This window comes from Marmota marmota, unplaced genomic scaffold, assembly GCF_001458135.2.
Source record: "Marmota marmota marmota unplaced genomic scaffold, marMar, whole genome shotgun sequence".
Classification (NCBI taxonomy): domain Eukaryota; kingdom Metazoa; phylum Chordata; class Mammalia; order Rodentia; family Sciuridae; genus Marmota; species Marmota marmota.
Genome location: NW_026000016.1, coordinates 44,391,241 through 44,405,472, shown reverse-complemented (window position 1 = coordinate 44,405,472; position 14,232 = coordinate 44,391,241). Strand labels below are relative to the sequence as shown.

Sequence of the window (14,232 nt, the reverse complement as noted above, 5' to 3'; positions counted from 1 at the left end):
CATCCTCGCCCCCCCCCCCTTTTTTTTTTTTTTAGTTGTAAATGGACACAGTACCTTTATTTTATTTATTTATTTATTTATTATGTGGTGCTGAGAATCAAACCCAGTGCCTCACATGTGCTGTGCAAGCACTTTACCACTGAGTGACAACCCCAGTCCTTGACAGAGTTATTATTTAAGTTTTAGAGAAAACTTTTAGGTTTAGTTGTAGTATGTTATTTTTTATGATTGACTATAAAAATTGTAATTGTATTTTGTATATGGAAGTTTCTCTAGATATATTGCTCTTAAGAAGTCTGAATGAATGACTTAATTCTGTAATGCAGTATGCTTTCAATTCCATGACTGAAACTTCCACCTTTCCCCTAAAAAGAGCGATAACAGGTCATTAATTTCCCAAAGAGGTCTTTCCAGAATGCTTTTTAGAGTGGTGATCAACAGCATCATCATCCGTGATTGATATATGTGGTGATAAATACAGTAATTTATTTTGATGGCAAAAAAATTATTCTTCAAAGGTGACTGTGGGTGGATAGTCATAGATTAAAGATAGTGTTAAAAACAATGAATATTGGGCTGGGATTGTGGCTCAGCGGTAGAGTGCTCGCCTAGAATGAGTGGGACCCGGCTTCGATCCTCAGCATAAAGGCATTGTGTTGTGTCCATCTACACCTAAAAAAAAAAAAAAAATTAAACAAAAAACAATGAATATGATAAAATGTGAATGTGGAATCTAATTATTTTAAGATCTTTCAAGGAAGTATAGTAAAAACTTCAGGTTCAATAGTTTTTTTTTTTTTTTAGTTTGATATGTATTCCTTTTTAATTAATGCATTATAGTTATACATAATATTGTGGTTCATTTTGACATAATTGCACATGCAGGGGATATAATTTGCTCTACTTCAGTCCCTGGTATTTTCATTTTCTCTAGTCTCCTTCTTTTTCCTCTTCCCTTTCCTCTCTGGTCTTTCTTCTATTTATTTATAGTTTTTTAAAATTTGTCATAACTTGATGCTGTGTATCTAAGCAAGTTGGAAGTGGATGTGGTGACTGCTGCTTTGAGGAAGCAGCCTCCAGTTTGGACCTAAAATGTCATAGGTAAAGGCAGCTTATTTTATAAAGGACTTTATTGTGCTAACAGCCTTTTTAGTAAAAATGGGTTAGTGATAAAGGGAGAGAATAGGGTGAGTTGTTTTGAGAAAGTGAGGAAACCTAACAGAAAAAGCCTTAAGAGCCATGAAAGGAAGAGAGGCAACAGGAAGAATAGAACTAGTAGATGACCACACTAAAGAGAACTGAATAAGAGTCCAAGTGCCTGATTCTATACTCAGACAAGCCCTTAAAGCAGAGGTGGGGCACTTGTCAAATTGATGAGGCAGATGGTTTCAGAATAAATTTGATTTAAATTAAAGCAGATTCTAAGGGAAATGGGTAGGAGACTATTGAAGGGGCTAACATCTAGGGCCAGACAAGGACTGATACTGTTTTTTGTAGATCTAGAGAAGTGAAAGAATTGCATTTAGGTCTGAGATGGAAGAAGGATAGACATGAAGATTTGTGATTTAACAGAAAAAAATCTAGCGGAAGGAGAGACCTTTGGATCAACAGTGACAACAACTAGTTGCCAAGAGACTTATGATTTAAACTTCTTGAAATGTATTTTTTGCCAGCTTTATATATGTTTGTACCTCAAAACCTCTTTATAATAAAGATGTTTCCAGATTTCAACTAAAATATGTAGATAGATTATAATGTAGAGTTCAAGAGAAAAAGAGGAAAGATGTTGTAAAATCCAGTTAAGTTTTCTAGAAAAGAAATCTGAAACCCATTTGAACTGGGTTTCCTAGTTTTTTACATAAAACTAAAGAATTACCTTACCTTGGAGCAATGTTAAATTTAACTAGTTTTTAGTGTTTTGTTATATTTTGTGGGAACAGTACTCACAATAATTACAGTAACTTGCCTTTTTTCTTTTTTAAAAGGGAGAAGATTGAAAAAGCATCCCAAGTGGTCTTCATGAATGGGGAAGAAATATCTGTGGAACATCTGGACATGAAACAAGTTTATACTTTTATTTATGATGTTTCATTCTGGTCTTTTGATGAGTGTCATCCTCATTATGCCAACCAGAAGACAGTCTATGAGACACTGGCGGCACCACTCCTAGAAAGAGCCTTTGAAGGATACAATACCTGTCTCTTTGCTTACGGTCAGACTGGCTCTGGAAAATCATACACGTAAGTTGTATTACACATGTATTTATTTAGAAATGTTTAAATTTTCTTTTGTGAAAAGTAACATTAGAATATAGTTTTTGCTGGGCACTGTGGTGCATGCCTGTAATCCCAACAACTTAGGAAGCTGAGGCAGGAGGATCACAAGTTTAAGGCCAGCCTGGGCAACTTTTGAGACCTTGTCTCAAAAAAAAAAAAAGCCAAAACAAACCCCAAAGGACTGGGGATGTAGCTCAGGAGTAAAAAGCCCTCGGGTTCAATCCCCATTTCTAGAGAAAAATACCAGAATATAGTTTTGAAACCACACAGATCTGGTCTCTGGTCTCATCCATTATTATGTACCAGTTTTTCAAACTTTGGTGAGTTAGTTACTTCTGGGCTTTAGTATATGCAGGAGATGATTTACCTTTTAAATATTACTGGCTTTTTTACTACAATTTATATTTCTTGTATAAGCTGAAGCCCAGAGAGGTTATTTTATATTATGAGAATTAATAGTAGGGAATCTTAGTCTCTGTCTAGTGTTGGGCAGATCTTAGGAACTTATATCCATCCTGTATTAACCTGTATGAGCCATTGTCATTGGGCAAAAACATGGCTAGAAATTTTTGGACACTTTTATATATCAAGTAATAGATAGCTTTCCCTTTTATTTATGTCTTATACAAGTACCTGGTTTTATTTTTAAAAAATTCCAATGAAATATTTTTAAGTCAATTAAAGATAAGACATAGCATGATAGAATAACCAAGGTTGACAACAATTAATTGTATATTTCAAAATAACTAATAGAAGATTTTGGATGGAGAAATAATAAATGTCTGAAGGGCCGAATGTCCCAGTTATCCTGATCTGACCATTACACATTATATACATGTGTTGAAATATACCACTGTACCACATAAATATAAGTAATTACTGTCAGTTAAAAGAAATATTAAAACAAAGGTAGGGTTAGGATTGTGACTCAGTGGTACAGCGCTTGCCTAGCATGTGTGAGGCACTGGGTTTGATTCTCAGTACTGCATATAAACAAATAAAATAATACATGTCCTAGAAAGAAATATTCAGAATTTTAAGAGCAATTAGCATTGAGTTCTTATTGAATTCCAGGCACTGTAGTTATACCTTTTGTATTCTCACAAACCTTTGAATTAGATACCCTGTTATTCCTATTTTACAGAAGAGGAATATGAGGTTTTGTGAGGTTAAGTATTTTGTCCAAGGTCACATCTAATAATTAGTAAAATAAAGATTTAGATTAAGGTAAATTTGGCTTTGGACCTCTGATTCTTAAATACTATGAACTTTAATTAGTTTGTTTGCAGCTTCCTTTCCCCAAAAAGAATTTTTAAAAATCCCCAAACTAATTAGTGTTATTTTTCCCTTATAATGTATTTTTCAGGATGATGGGATTTAGTGACGAACCAGGAATAATTCCAAGATTTTGTGAAGACCTTTTTGCTCAAGTAGCCAAAAAACAAACCCAAGAGGTATGTTCAAATTCAAATCAGTGTCACAGCCACTGAGGAAATGCTTAATACACTCTTCCCTGGAACAGAGGTGTAGAAAGGGTGGGATGGGATTCTAAATTCAGAAGCAATTCTTATAGGTAGACATTAATGGAGGTGTTTTCTCTTTTGTCTTCTCTTTCTTTGCTTAATTCCTTTTGTGTATGCATGGTGGCGCACAGTGTGATACTTATATCTCTTACATTTGTCTCTGTAGTCAAGCAGGTGCACACACTTAAATAAGGACAGCAGGCAGACTCTTGGACAATGTGAAGCTGAGAGTAGTGAAGCTGGAGTTGGAACCCACATCCAACTTTATAAGCCGTGCTTTTTCAGCTCTACTGTAGCTGAGCAGTTCCATGCTGGCTTCTCCTTTCACTTACTCATTCTTATGTTCAGCAAGTGTTTACTGAGAAGCTCCTGTTGCTAGGCGATCTCTTAGACCAGTTTTTCTCAAATGTGCTTGATCATGGGAATCATAAGGAATGTGGCAGGGTCAGCGGTATGTGTGCATGTCTGTGCATGCATGTGATGCACACATGATCCTAAAAATCTTTTCTGAAGATTCTAGTTAGTCTAGAGTATAGCCTGGGAATTTGTAATTTGTAATTTATACTTTTATAAGGGAAATTGAGAAAGTATTGTGCTATATTTGGGGATATTGAGTTAGAAGACCTAGCCCCTGTAGTCAAGGGACTATAATAGGAAAACTGGGTCAGTAAACATCCAGGTACAATCAATTGAATGCTAGTGAATTTGAGTAAACACTATGATGACATTGTCTTACTCCTTTCTCTGTTGCTATAACAAAATACAAAAGATGGTAATTTATAAAGAAAAAAAAATTCTTACAGTACTGGAAACTGGGGAGTTCAATATCAAGCATCAGATGTGGACCTACCTGTTGCCTCATAACATGGCACAGGGTATCACCGGATGAGAGACAGGAGTGTGCTAATTCAGGTCTCTTCTTATAGAGCCATTAATTCTATTTTGCAAAGACCTACCCTAAGTCCTCAAGACCTCATCTAACCCTAATTATCTTCCAAAGGCCTCACTACCACCTCTAAATAACATAAACATTACAATGTATGGGTTTTGGGGGAACACATTCAAACCAGAGCAAGCAGGAATAGGAATTTGAGAACATATAAGGTTGGGGGAGACAAGGTTTTTTTTTTTTTTTTTTTTTTGTTGTTGTTGTTCAGAAGATAGGGCAACTTAGTTTGTTTTTGAAGGACATGGCAGTTTAGCAATTATAAGGTTGAGAAAAAAGAGGGGAAGGACATTTCAATCAGAGGGAGTAGCTGTGCAGAGATTTGAAAGAAATCTATAAATTGTTTACTTTGTTTTAAGCATGGAATTTGAGGTGGAGGGTGATGAGAGGAAACTAGGGAGGCAGGCAGAACTTGGCTCAAGAAGTATTTAACAAACCAAGCTTCTGGAAATCTAGAAGGCTATGGAAGTTTTTTAAGCAGGGAAATAATATAAGCATATTTACTCTTTTTAAAGAAAGATAGCTCTGGCCGAAATGGGAGAATGGATTGAAGGGAAGTAGGATTGGATGGAGAAAGACCAACTGTGGGACTTGATCTGGATAAGACAAAACAAGGAGCTGAACTAGGTAGTGACAGTAGGGGATGACAAGGGAGCAAACACTGAGATCTTAGTAAATAGGACTGATACATACGACTTGGTGCCTGTTGGGTGAGGGGGGTGAGGATGAGAGGAACCAGAGTGATTATAAGGGCATTTACTGAGAACACGAGAGGAAAAACAATTAAATATTTGATGAGTTCTTTCTTCCTGTTGGATACATTGCACCTTCGTTACCTTCTTTTTACTCTACCCCCAGAAATTAAATGGAGAATAAAAGAGGACTTGGGATAAATTGAAACACATTTGTCTGGAGGCTTTAAGATGAAATGTGATTCGAGGCCAAATTTAGATGGAATAGAAGAGTGAGGAAGCCATGGGCTTGTGGAGCAGAGGGTCTTCTTTTGACTGTTCAGATTTTGGAGGGAGAACAATTTGAAGGTAGTGTAAATCAGGGAGAGATAAATGAAGTGAAGGCAGCTGTCTTTGGAATGATTTTGCAGAACTGGGAGGTTTAAATTTTACATGGAATGACTGTATCACTGATTTGCAAAATGTTAGAGTCCGTAAACAAGTCAGGATGGCGCCTGGCATAGATTCCTTATTGGTTGATTGCTGTATCTAGTTTATGTTAATTAAGATAAGCTGTGTGGAATGTATAAATACCTCTGTTGTCCTACAATAAACGGCTCCCACTCCTGCTGTATCAATGTACACAAGTTGTTCGTCACCCCCCGGTTATTTTGCCCAGCCAGCCGGACTGCGGCAGCAAAACATGCAAAGAATTTAAAAATAATTGATTGCTGTGTTTCTGTTTCTATTAGATCAGCTATCACCTTGAAATGAGCTTCTTTGAAGTATACAATGAAAAAATTCATGACCTTCTGGTTTGCAAAGGTGAAAATGGGCAGAGGAAGCAACCAGTAAGATTAAAACAATTATTGTTATTTTAAAATTTCTGTTTTTTACAAATGCATACAATTATGTGAATTATTTGGATAATATGGCTTAAAGTTTTACTAAAATGATTTTCTATGATAGTAAATGCCTGGGACTACAGTGTAACTATGTTGTTATTTAGAAAATAAGCTGAATATTATCACTGGTAGAAATTATATTAGTTAAGATTTAGCTACTTTTTATGTTAATCAAGTTGTGTAAAAGTTAAAAGGTATTCTAACATTTAGTTGGTGTGAGTAAAACACAAAATTTCTAATAGTCTGTAAATCCAAAAGCAGTATAATTAGAAAAAAAAATTTTTTTGTAGTCATAGATGGATGGCATGCCTTTATTTTATTTGTTTATTTTTATGTGGTGTTAAGGATCCAACCAGTGCCTTACACGTGCTAGGCAAGCACTCTGCCACTGAGCTACGTATAGTCCCAACTCCCAAGTTTTTAAAAATTATATTTTTATAGTGGAATATGTATTTCATTGGGTTATTTAGCAAATTTATATTTTATAGATAATCTGTGAAATAATTATTTAAACTTTTTGGATCATTGCTATTAGAATTTTTAAAAATCTTTTTGTAGTTGTAGATAGACAGCATACTTTTATTTTATTTTTATGTGATGCTAAGGATTGAACCCAGTGCCTCACACAAGCCAGGCAAGCGCTTTACCACTGACCTATAGCCCTGCCCTGTTATTAGAATTTCAAAAATTTTTAATTTTGCAGAGAAGCTTGCAGCACAATAAATGAATTTTTTTTTTTTTTTTTGAGTACTAGGATTGAACCAAGGGGTGCTCTATCACTGAGCTGTTCCCTAGTCCTTTTAAATTTTTTTTTTTTTTTTTAGGCAGGGTCTCCTCAATTGCCTATGCTGGCCTCAAACGTGAAGTCCGCCTTCCACATCCTTCTGCCTCAACCTCCAGATTAGCTGGAATTATATGCATGTGCCACTGTTCCTGACTAGAAATAAAAATCTTGTTAGTTTCCTTGCTCAGGTTATGTAGTTTACTATTGGCAACATTAAGAAACTTAAACAAAAATGCTGTTTTCTTCTATAACTTCCTTGCATTATAAATTTTTTGGTCACAAAGTTTAAAATGTAAATATGAAAATGAAGAAAAATTTAAATGTCTGAAATTTAGTGTTTGTTTTAAAGGAAAGCATAAATAATTGTTATTATAGGATTTAAGAATAAAAAACTAATAAGACGTTTGATGTAGAGGATATTGTTGCATATTGTATAACTATAATTAGTTTTGGTATTAAAGCAGTTTTAGTGCCTGACAGATTTGTTTTTTTGAGAATCTTTGTAGTTAGTTCTGGATAAAGAAAATCTCTGCCTTGAACTCAAAGTATTAAAAAAAAGTTTTATAATCATATTTTATGTGAAATATTTGTCATACTCTTAAAGATGCCAATATTTGCTTCTACTAGCTGAGAGTAAGGGAGCATCCTGTTTCCGGACCATATGTTGAAGCACTGTCGATGTAAGTGTTGGGCTCCAAAAGAGCTGGGAGGAGGAACAGATAGAGTGAATGTTGCTCTCCTGGATCCTTACTGTTGTTTTCATTAGCCTCCCCATCTCTGAACCTTGGATAATGGTTTAGCCTTCTACCCTTAATGTGGTCCAACTAAATTTTCCCTCTTTCCATATAGAGTGTTAGTTTTTTAATTTTTATATTTGTTTGTATCTTTCACAGCACCTATAAAGTGCCTGGCATAGAGTATTGATTAAATTGAGTGTGAAATAAATAGATTTCTCTCCCTTTACCCTCTTCTTTCCTTATTAAGATAAAGTTAAGATAAAATCTTCCTCTCAGTCTCCTTTTTTTTTTGGGTACTAAGGTTTGAACCCTGGGTGCTTAAAAACTGAGCTACATCCCCAGTCCTTTTTTTGTATTTTATTTAGAGACAGGGTCTCACTAAGTTGCTTAGGGCCTTGATAAGTTGCTGAGGCTGACTTTGAACTTGCAATCTTCCTATTTCTGCTTCCTAGGTGGCTGGGATTTCTGGCATGTGCCATTATGCCTAGCTCAACCTGCTTTTTATACCATTACTTTAAACTGAAAAGGGAAGAAGGTGCTGATTTGTGTTTTATATATGCCAAGGGTCATTTACTTATCTTTCAACATTCCAAATGCTTTTCTTAAAATAAAGGAAAAGTGATTCAGTGTAAGTTCAGCTCTATATAATAAGTTTGAGATTCTTTTTGGATCTATACATTTCCATACAGACATATCCCTATGCATATACATATGTGTTAAAATATATAGTTTTGTGTCATGACTTAGACTTGAATATTATAAAATACTAAGGTACTTTGTTTAGAAAAATCATACTTTTTAGTAAAATTAAAAGATTATTTTATTTTTTGCCCTTTAATAATAGGGAAAATGAAAGATTCTGGGAGCAGTATAATGTTGTGAATTAGACTATTGTGATCTTCAGAGAGTAATTCTGTAATTGAAAGACTATTTTTATGTGAACAATCAGTAAAATTTCTTTTGTTTTCTACTTCTTAAAAAATAGGAATGTTGTCAGTTCTTACTCTGATATCCAGGTAAGATTGATTATATTTTATGTTCTTTTTTTAGATAGAATAATTATAAATATTTATGAAAATATTGCTTCTTTATTGCTATTTACATAAATACAAGGTTACCCTGATTTTGTTTGCTAAGTATTAATTTAAAAAGTTTATTATTTCCTGATTTGAGTTTCTGTGACAGAAAAAAATAGGCAATGGGAATAAAATGATTAAAAGAGAAATACATTAATTGTATTTTATTAACAAATTATTAACGCATATATGTAATTTCATTTTATAAATTTTAAATGGGTGCTACAAAAGTATATAAGAAACAAATGTGCTTTCTTAACTTTGTTGTTCCTTAATTTTTTTCCCCAATAAATTATAATCTGATCATCTGAACTTCCTTCTTTCTTATTAGAGCTGGCTAGAATTAGGAAATAAACAAAGAGCAACCGCTGCCACTGGCATGAATGATAAAAGCTCCCGTTCTCATTCAGTTTTTACCCTGGTGATGACCCAGACCAAGGTATTTTTTTGTGTGTGTCATTGTTGATTATTTTCATAGGTGAGAGAGTAAATATATTTCTTTTGTTATTTTTACTTTCTCCTGTAAATCAAAAGGTGAAAGTAAAGTCATATAGCTACATAAAGATAAGTAACTTTTAAGAATAAATATAATAACTTTGACTTTTGGTATATATAGTAGGATATTATTTCTCATTGTTTTTAAAACCAATAATTGTTTATTATTTCAATGATATGATCATTATATAATATAATACTATGTTATCAGTAATATATGGTAATTATAGAGTATTTGTAAAAATATCAGAATAAAAGATTTTTTTAAATGCAGCCATTGATTTCACTACTCAAACCCTTGTAACATTTTTATTTATAATCTTTCAGTTATTTTACAATCACACAAACCAAATTCACAAAATCTCTAATAACTTTATGGCATTAAAATTTTTGCAGAGGCAATTTTTAAAGAAATTTTTAAAAATATTTTTTCAGTTATAGATGGACACGATGCCTTTATTTTATTTATTTATTTTTATGTGGTGCTAAAGATCGAACCCAGTGCTTCATGTGTGCTAGGCAAGTGCTCTACCACTGAGCCATAACTCCAACCTTGACAATTTTTAAAAGCTATATGATAATATCCCATTGGTTACTGCAATTCCTTAGGTTTTTCTTTACTGTTAGGCATTTGTTTTGATTTTAAATTGTTTATTATAATACATCTTTTTGTATTAAGTCTTTTTCTTTGTAGTTGTTTGCTTAATATAACTGAATAGTGATGGATTTTAATCCCTTCAAAGTCATTTTTCTTACTTTGGCATAATCCATCTACTGCTCAATATATTCTTTTCTGCAGACTTTTAAATTATTGCAGATTAAAAAATGGATGGTTAAAAAAAAAGGGATAGCTTTTAACATAAATTAGTGATTTATAATCTTGAATAACTTTCCCTTTAAAAACTTCTACTGATAGCAAGTCATAGAAGAACTTAAATTATTTTAATATCATTTCACCATAGACCGAATTTGTGGAAGGGGAAGAACATGACCACAGAATAACGAGCCGCATAAACTTGATAGATCTGGCCGGCAGTGAGCGCTGCTGTGTAGCCCACACTAGTGGAGATCGACTGAAGGTGAATGATGATCTCATGTTTTGTGGTTTTTTGTTTGTTTTGTTTTGTTTTGTGATGATGTCTTGCTGTGTTGTCCACTCTGGCCTTAAACTCTTGAACTTGTGGTCCTCCTGCCTCAGCCTACTGAGTAGCTAGGACTACCCACACACACAACTGCCCACCTTGCTCTTCTCATTTTGATGAAATTTATTCCTGAGGGCATTATTTTTAGGAGAGTACAAATTGAATGTGCATAACCAAAAGGTCTCTTTACCTGTACTTTATGGACTACCTTGTGATGGTTTAGAGATACATGCTTTTTGATTGTGATTACTTTACAAAGAAAATTAATAAATTTTAAGTCATTCGAAAGTTGGAGTTTAAATATCAGAATTAGTATTGAGCTCCAGGGGGAAAATATATTTTGTGAAATAAATTTGTTGCTGAGAAGTTAAAAAAAAAATATTTTTTTTACCTTATATACAGGAAGGTGTCAGCATTAACAAATCCTTGCTAACTTTGGGAAAGGTTATATCTGCACTCTCTGAACAAGCAAATGGAAAGAGGGTTTTTATTCCTTATCGTGAGTCTGTACTTACATGGCAAGTATCTTTATAAAATTTTTAATGTATTTCTTTATATACATATTTTTTGGTATCAGGGATTGAATCCAAGGGCATTTAACCATGAGCCACATCCCAGCCCTTTAAAAAAAAAATTTTTTTTTAAATTTCGAGACAGGGTCTCACTAATAATTGCTTAGGGCCTTGCTAATTTGCTGAGGCTGGCTTTGAACTTGTGATCCTCCTGCCTCAGCCTTCCAAGCCACTGGGATTACAGACATGCGCCACTGCACCCAGCTGGCAAGTATCTTTTGAAGTACAAAGAATTACATGAAATACAGTGGGTACTGTGGGGAAGAGAATGATAGACTTGATTCATACAACTTTGGGATAGAAAAGAAGTGGTCAGTAACAACTACTCTTATATTTAATTGTTATTAGTGTCTAACAATTATGATATTATCACACATTGCTATTTATTTAAAGTGAAACTGAATAATTTTGTTTGCGTACTATACAATGGCTAGCACATAGATACTTAATAAGTGTTCATTAGTGAATATCCATTGAGGTGGCATCTGTATTCATTTAATATTCACTTTTGATAAACATTAATATAGATAGATGGTCCCCAACTTACAATGGTTAGACTCATGATGTTTATCATGTGAAAGTGACATGTGTTTAGTAGAAGCTGGACTTGGAAATTTAAAGGGATAATCAATAATGTACTCATGATGCTGGGCTGTGTGGCATTAACAATGGGTTTATCAGGATGTAACCCTAGCTTAAGTCAAGGAGCATTTGTATACAACTATGATCAGGACAGTATCACTATTTAACAGCACTGTATCTTTATAATTGGTTAATTTTAACGTGGTTGCCACTTTGATACCTATAAGAGAAATTCTGATGTTTTTCATGCCTTTGGAAAATCAGAAATAGTGAAATTTATTCTGCCTTAATAAAAGATATATTTGAAGTCTTATGGTCTCTTTTTTTCTATAAATTCTGCATACAATACAATACTGAGGTTTTCTTTATCCATTCATTATTCTTAACATTTATTGAGCATCTGCCTCAAATGGTTGTGATACCATCAGAAATACAAAGATGACCAAGACATATGATCCCTTTCCTAAAGTAGCTCACAGTCTAGTATGGGGAAAGGTGCCTTACTAAATATTTGATGGTTAAACATAGTTTAAAATCTCTGCACAGATTATTGATTTATGAAACAACATACAAAATGTCAGAGAAAAAAAGTATTTGAGATCTAAAATTATCTACAAATACCAAAAAGTTTTAAGTGGTATTTGAGTGAAGAGTATAAATCTGTACTATATGCCATGCTAGTTTATTTTGTGCTTTCTAGATTATAACTGATAGTATGCTGTTGTAGAAGCAAAGTCTAATTGCAGTTTTTTTTTCCTTGAAGGCTATTAAAAGAAAGTCTAGGTGGAAATTCAAAAACTGCAATGATTGCTACGATCAGTCCTGCTGCCAGTAACATAGAAGAAACGTTAAGCACACTTAGATATGCTAACCAAGCCCGGATGATAGTCAACATTGCCAAAGTAAATGAAGATATGAATGCTAAGTTAATTAGAGGTGAATAAATTTTTCAAAATTTAAAAATTAGTTTGCCATAGAATAACATTAATTTGTCTCAAAATATGCAATTTAAAGAAAATCAAATATTTTTCCTTATATATTTATAATAGATTCTAGTCATCAGAATCTATGATGAAGAAAGATAGGTAGAAGGACACTGAGAAAGAGGATGAATAAGGGGGAACACAGTCAGAAAATGCCATAGGAAATAGAGTGTGGGTAAAGAGTAATAGCAATAATAAAAAAGTAATTTTATAGACTGAGTCATAGCTGTGTGCACAAAATAACAATGCAGCTATTTATTATTTTTCTCTTATAACCTTTTCTTCATTATCATTCCATTTATTAGTTCTGCTTAGTTCGTTCCTCCAAACTCTACTTGAGCTTGAATTTCTAGCATAGGCCTAATCTCATGTACACTAAAGATTGCTCTCTACTTATCTATTGGTAATCATCCACTTATGATAGACTTGAACACCTGCAAGGAATCTTGATTTGTACTTTGCATTGTACCTAATTTTCATTTGATTCATACTTAATTTTAACTTAAGTAGAGCTACCATCATTTTGTATGCCTTTGTCCTCTGGCACTTTTTATCAGCAAGAAGGTAATATATGTTTCAGAGGTGTTAACCAGAGCAGAATCAGTTTTCTCTTAGTTCATCCTTCTTTTTTATATCCCTTCTGTTTTATAAATGGAACTGTTTTCATTAAAAATAAGTATTCTGGAGTTGGGAATATAGCTCAGTTGGTAGAGTGCTTGCCTTGTATGCACAGGGCCCTGGGTTCAATTCCTAGCACCACGAAAAAATAGTATTCTGAATTCCAGCTTGAAAAATAATGTGTTTGATGTCAAAATTCTCTTATGAGTAGGGTTTGCTTAGGACAGTCTCAGTTTATATGCTGTTGTAATTGATAGTGCCGTTTATCCCTCTCCAAGGGTGCACTGTTTTAGGTTAAGGATAGGTAGAACTTTTTTTTTTGGTACCAAGGATTGAACCCAGGGGTGCTTAACCACTGAACCACATCCCCAGCTCTTTTTATATTTTACTTAGAGACAGGATCTCCCTGAGTTGCTAAGTACCTTGGTAATCTCCTGAACTTTGAACTTATGATCTTCCTGCCTAAGCCTCCCAAGTTGTTGGGATTACAAGTGTATGCCACCATGCCCGGCAAGGATAAGTAGAAATTTATAGATCATATAAGTAAAGTTAAGCTGATTTGTCCAAATATTCTATTTCATTTAGTAATATTTAAAATTTCAAATAAAATAGAAGAGTATGCCTAATGTGGAAATTTTTATATTTTATATATAAAATGCTGTTAATCATACATTTTACAAATCTTTAGAATTGAAAGCAGAAATTGAAAAGCTAAAAGCTGCTCAGAGAAACAGTCGGAACATTGATCCTGAACGATACAGGCTCTGTCGGCAAGAAATAACATCCTTAAGAATGAAACTGCATCAACAGGAGAGAGACATGGCAGAAATGCAAAGGTGAAATAGTAAATGTATTGCTGCAAGATTGTAGGATTCAGAGGAACCTTAAGAGGATATTCAGTGTATCTTTCTCCCCACTTTCT

At 33.7% G+C, this 14,232-nt stretch overlaps 1 protein-coding gene across 2 annotated transcripts in view; it reads left to right on the top strand.

The window, feature by feature from the left end:
- Kif14 (kinesin family member 14) overlaps positions 1–14,232 on the top strand; it is a 60,359-nt gene that overhangs the window by 3,121 nt on the left and 43,006 nt on the right. For both annotated transcript variants that reach the window (XM_015483801.2, XM_048809601.1), the window contains exons 3-12: positions 1,986–2,240; positions 3,643–3,730; positions 6,169–6,267; positions 7,733–7,785; positions 8,828–8,858; positions 9,250–9,357; positions 10,376–10,492; positions 10,958–11,073; positions 12,473–12,645; positions 13,999–14,146. In XM_015483801.2, coding sequence (XP_015339287.1) covers positions 1,986–2,240; positions 3,643–3,730; positions 6,169–6,267; positions 7,733–7,785; positions 8,828–8,858; positions 9,250–9,357; positions 10,376–10,492; positions 10,958–11,073; positions 12,473–12,645; positions 13,999–14,146 — 1,188 coding nt within the window. The remainder of the gene's footprint in view (positions 1–1,985; positions 2,241–3,642; positions 3,731–6,168; positions 6,268–7,732; positions 7,786–8,827; positions 8,859–9,249; positions 9,358–10,375; positions 10,493–10,957; positions 11,074–12,472; positions 12,646–13,998; positions 14,147–14,232) is intronic.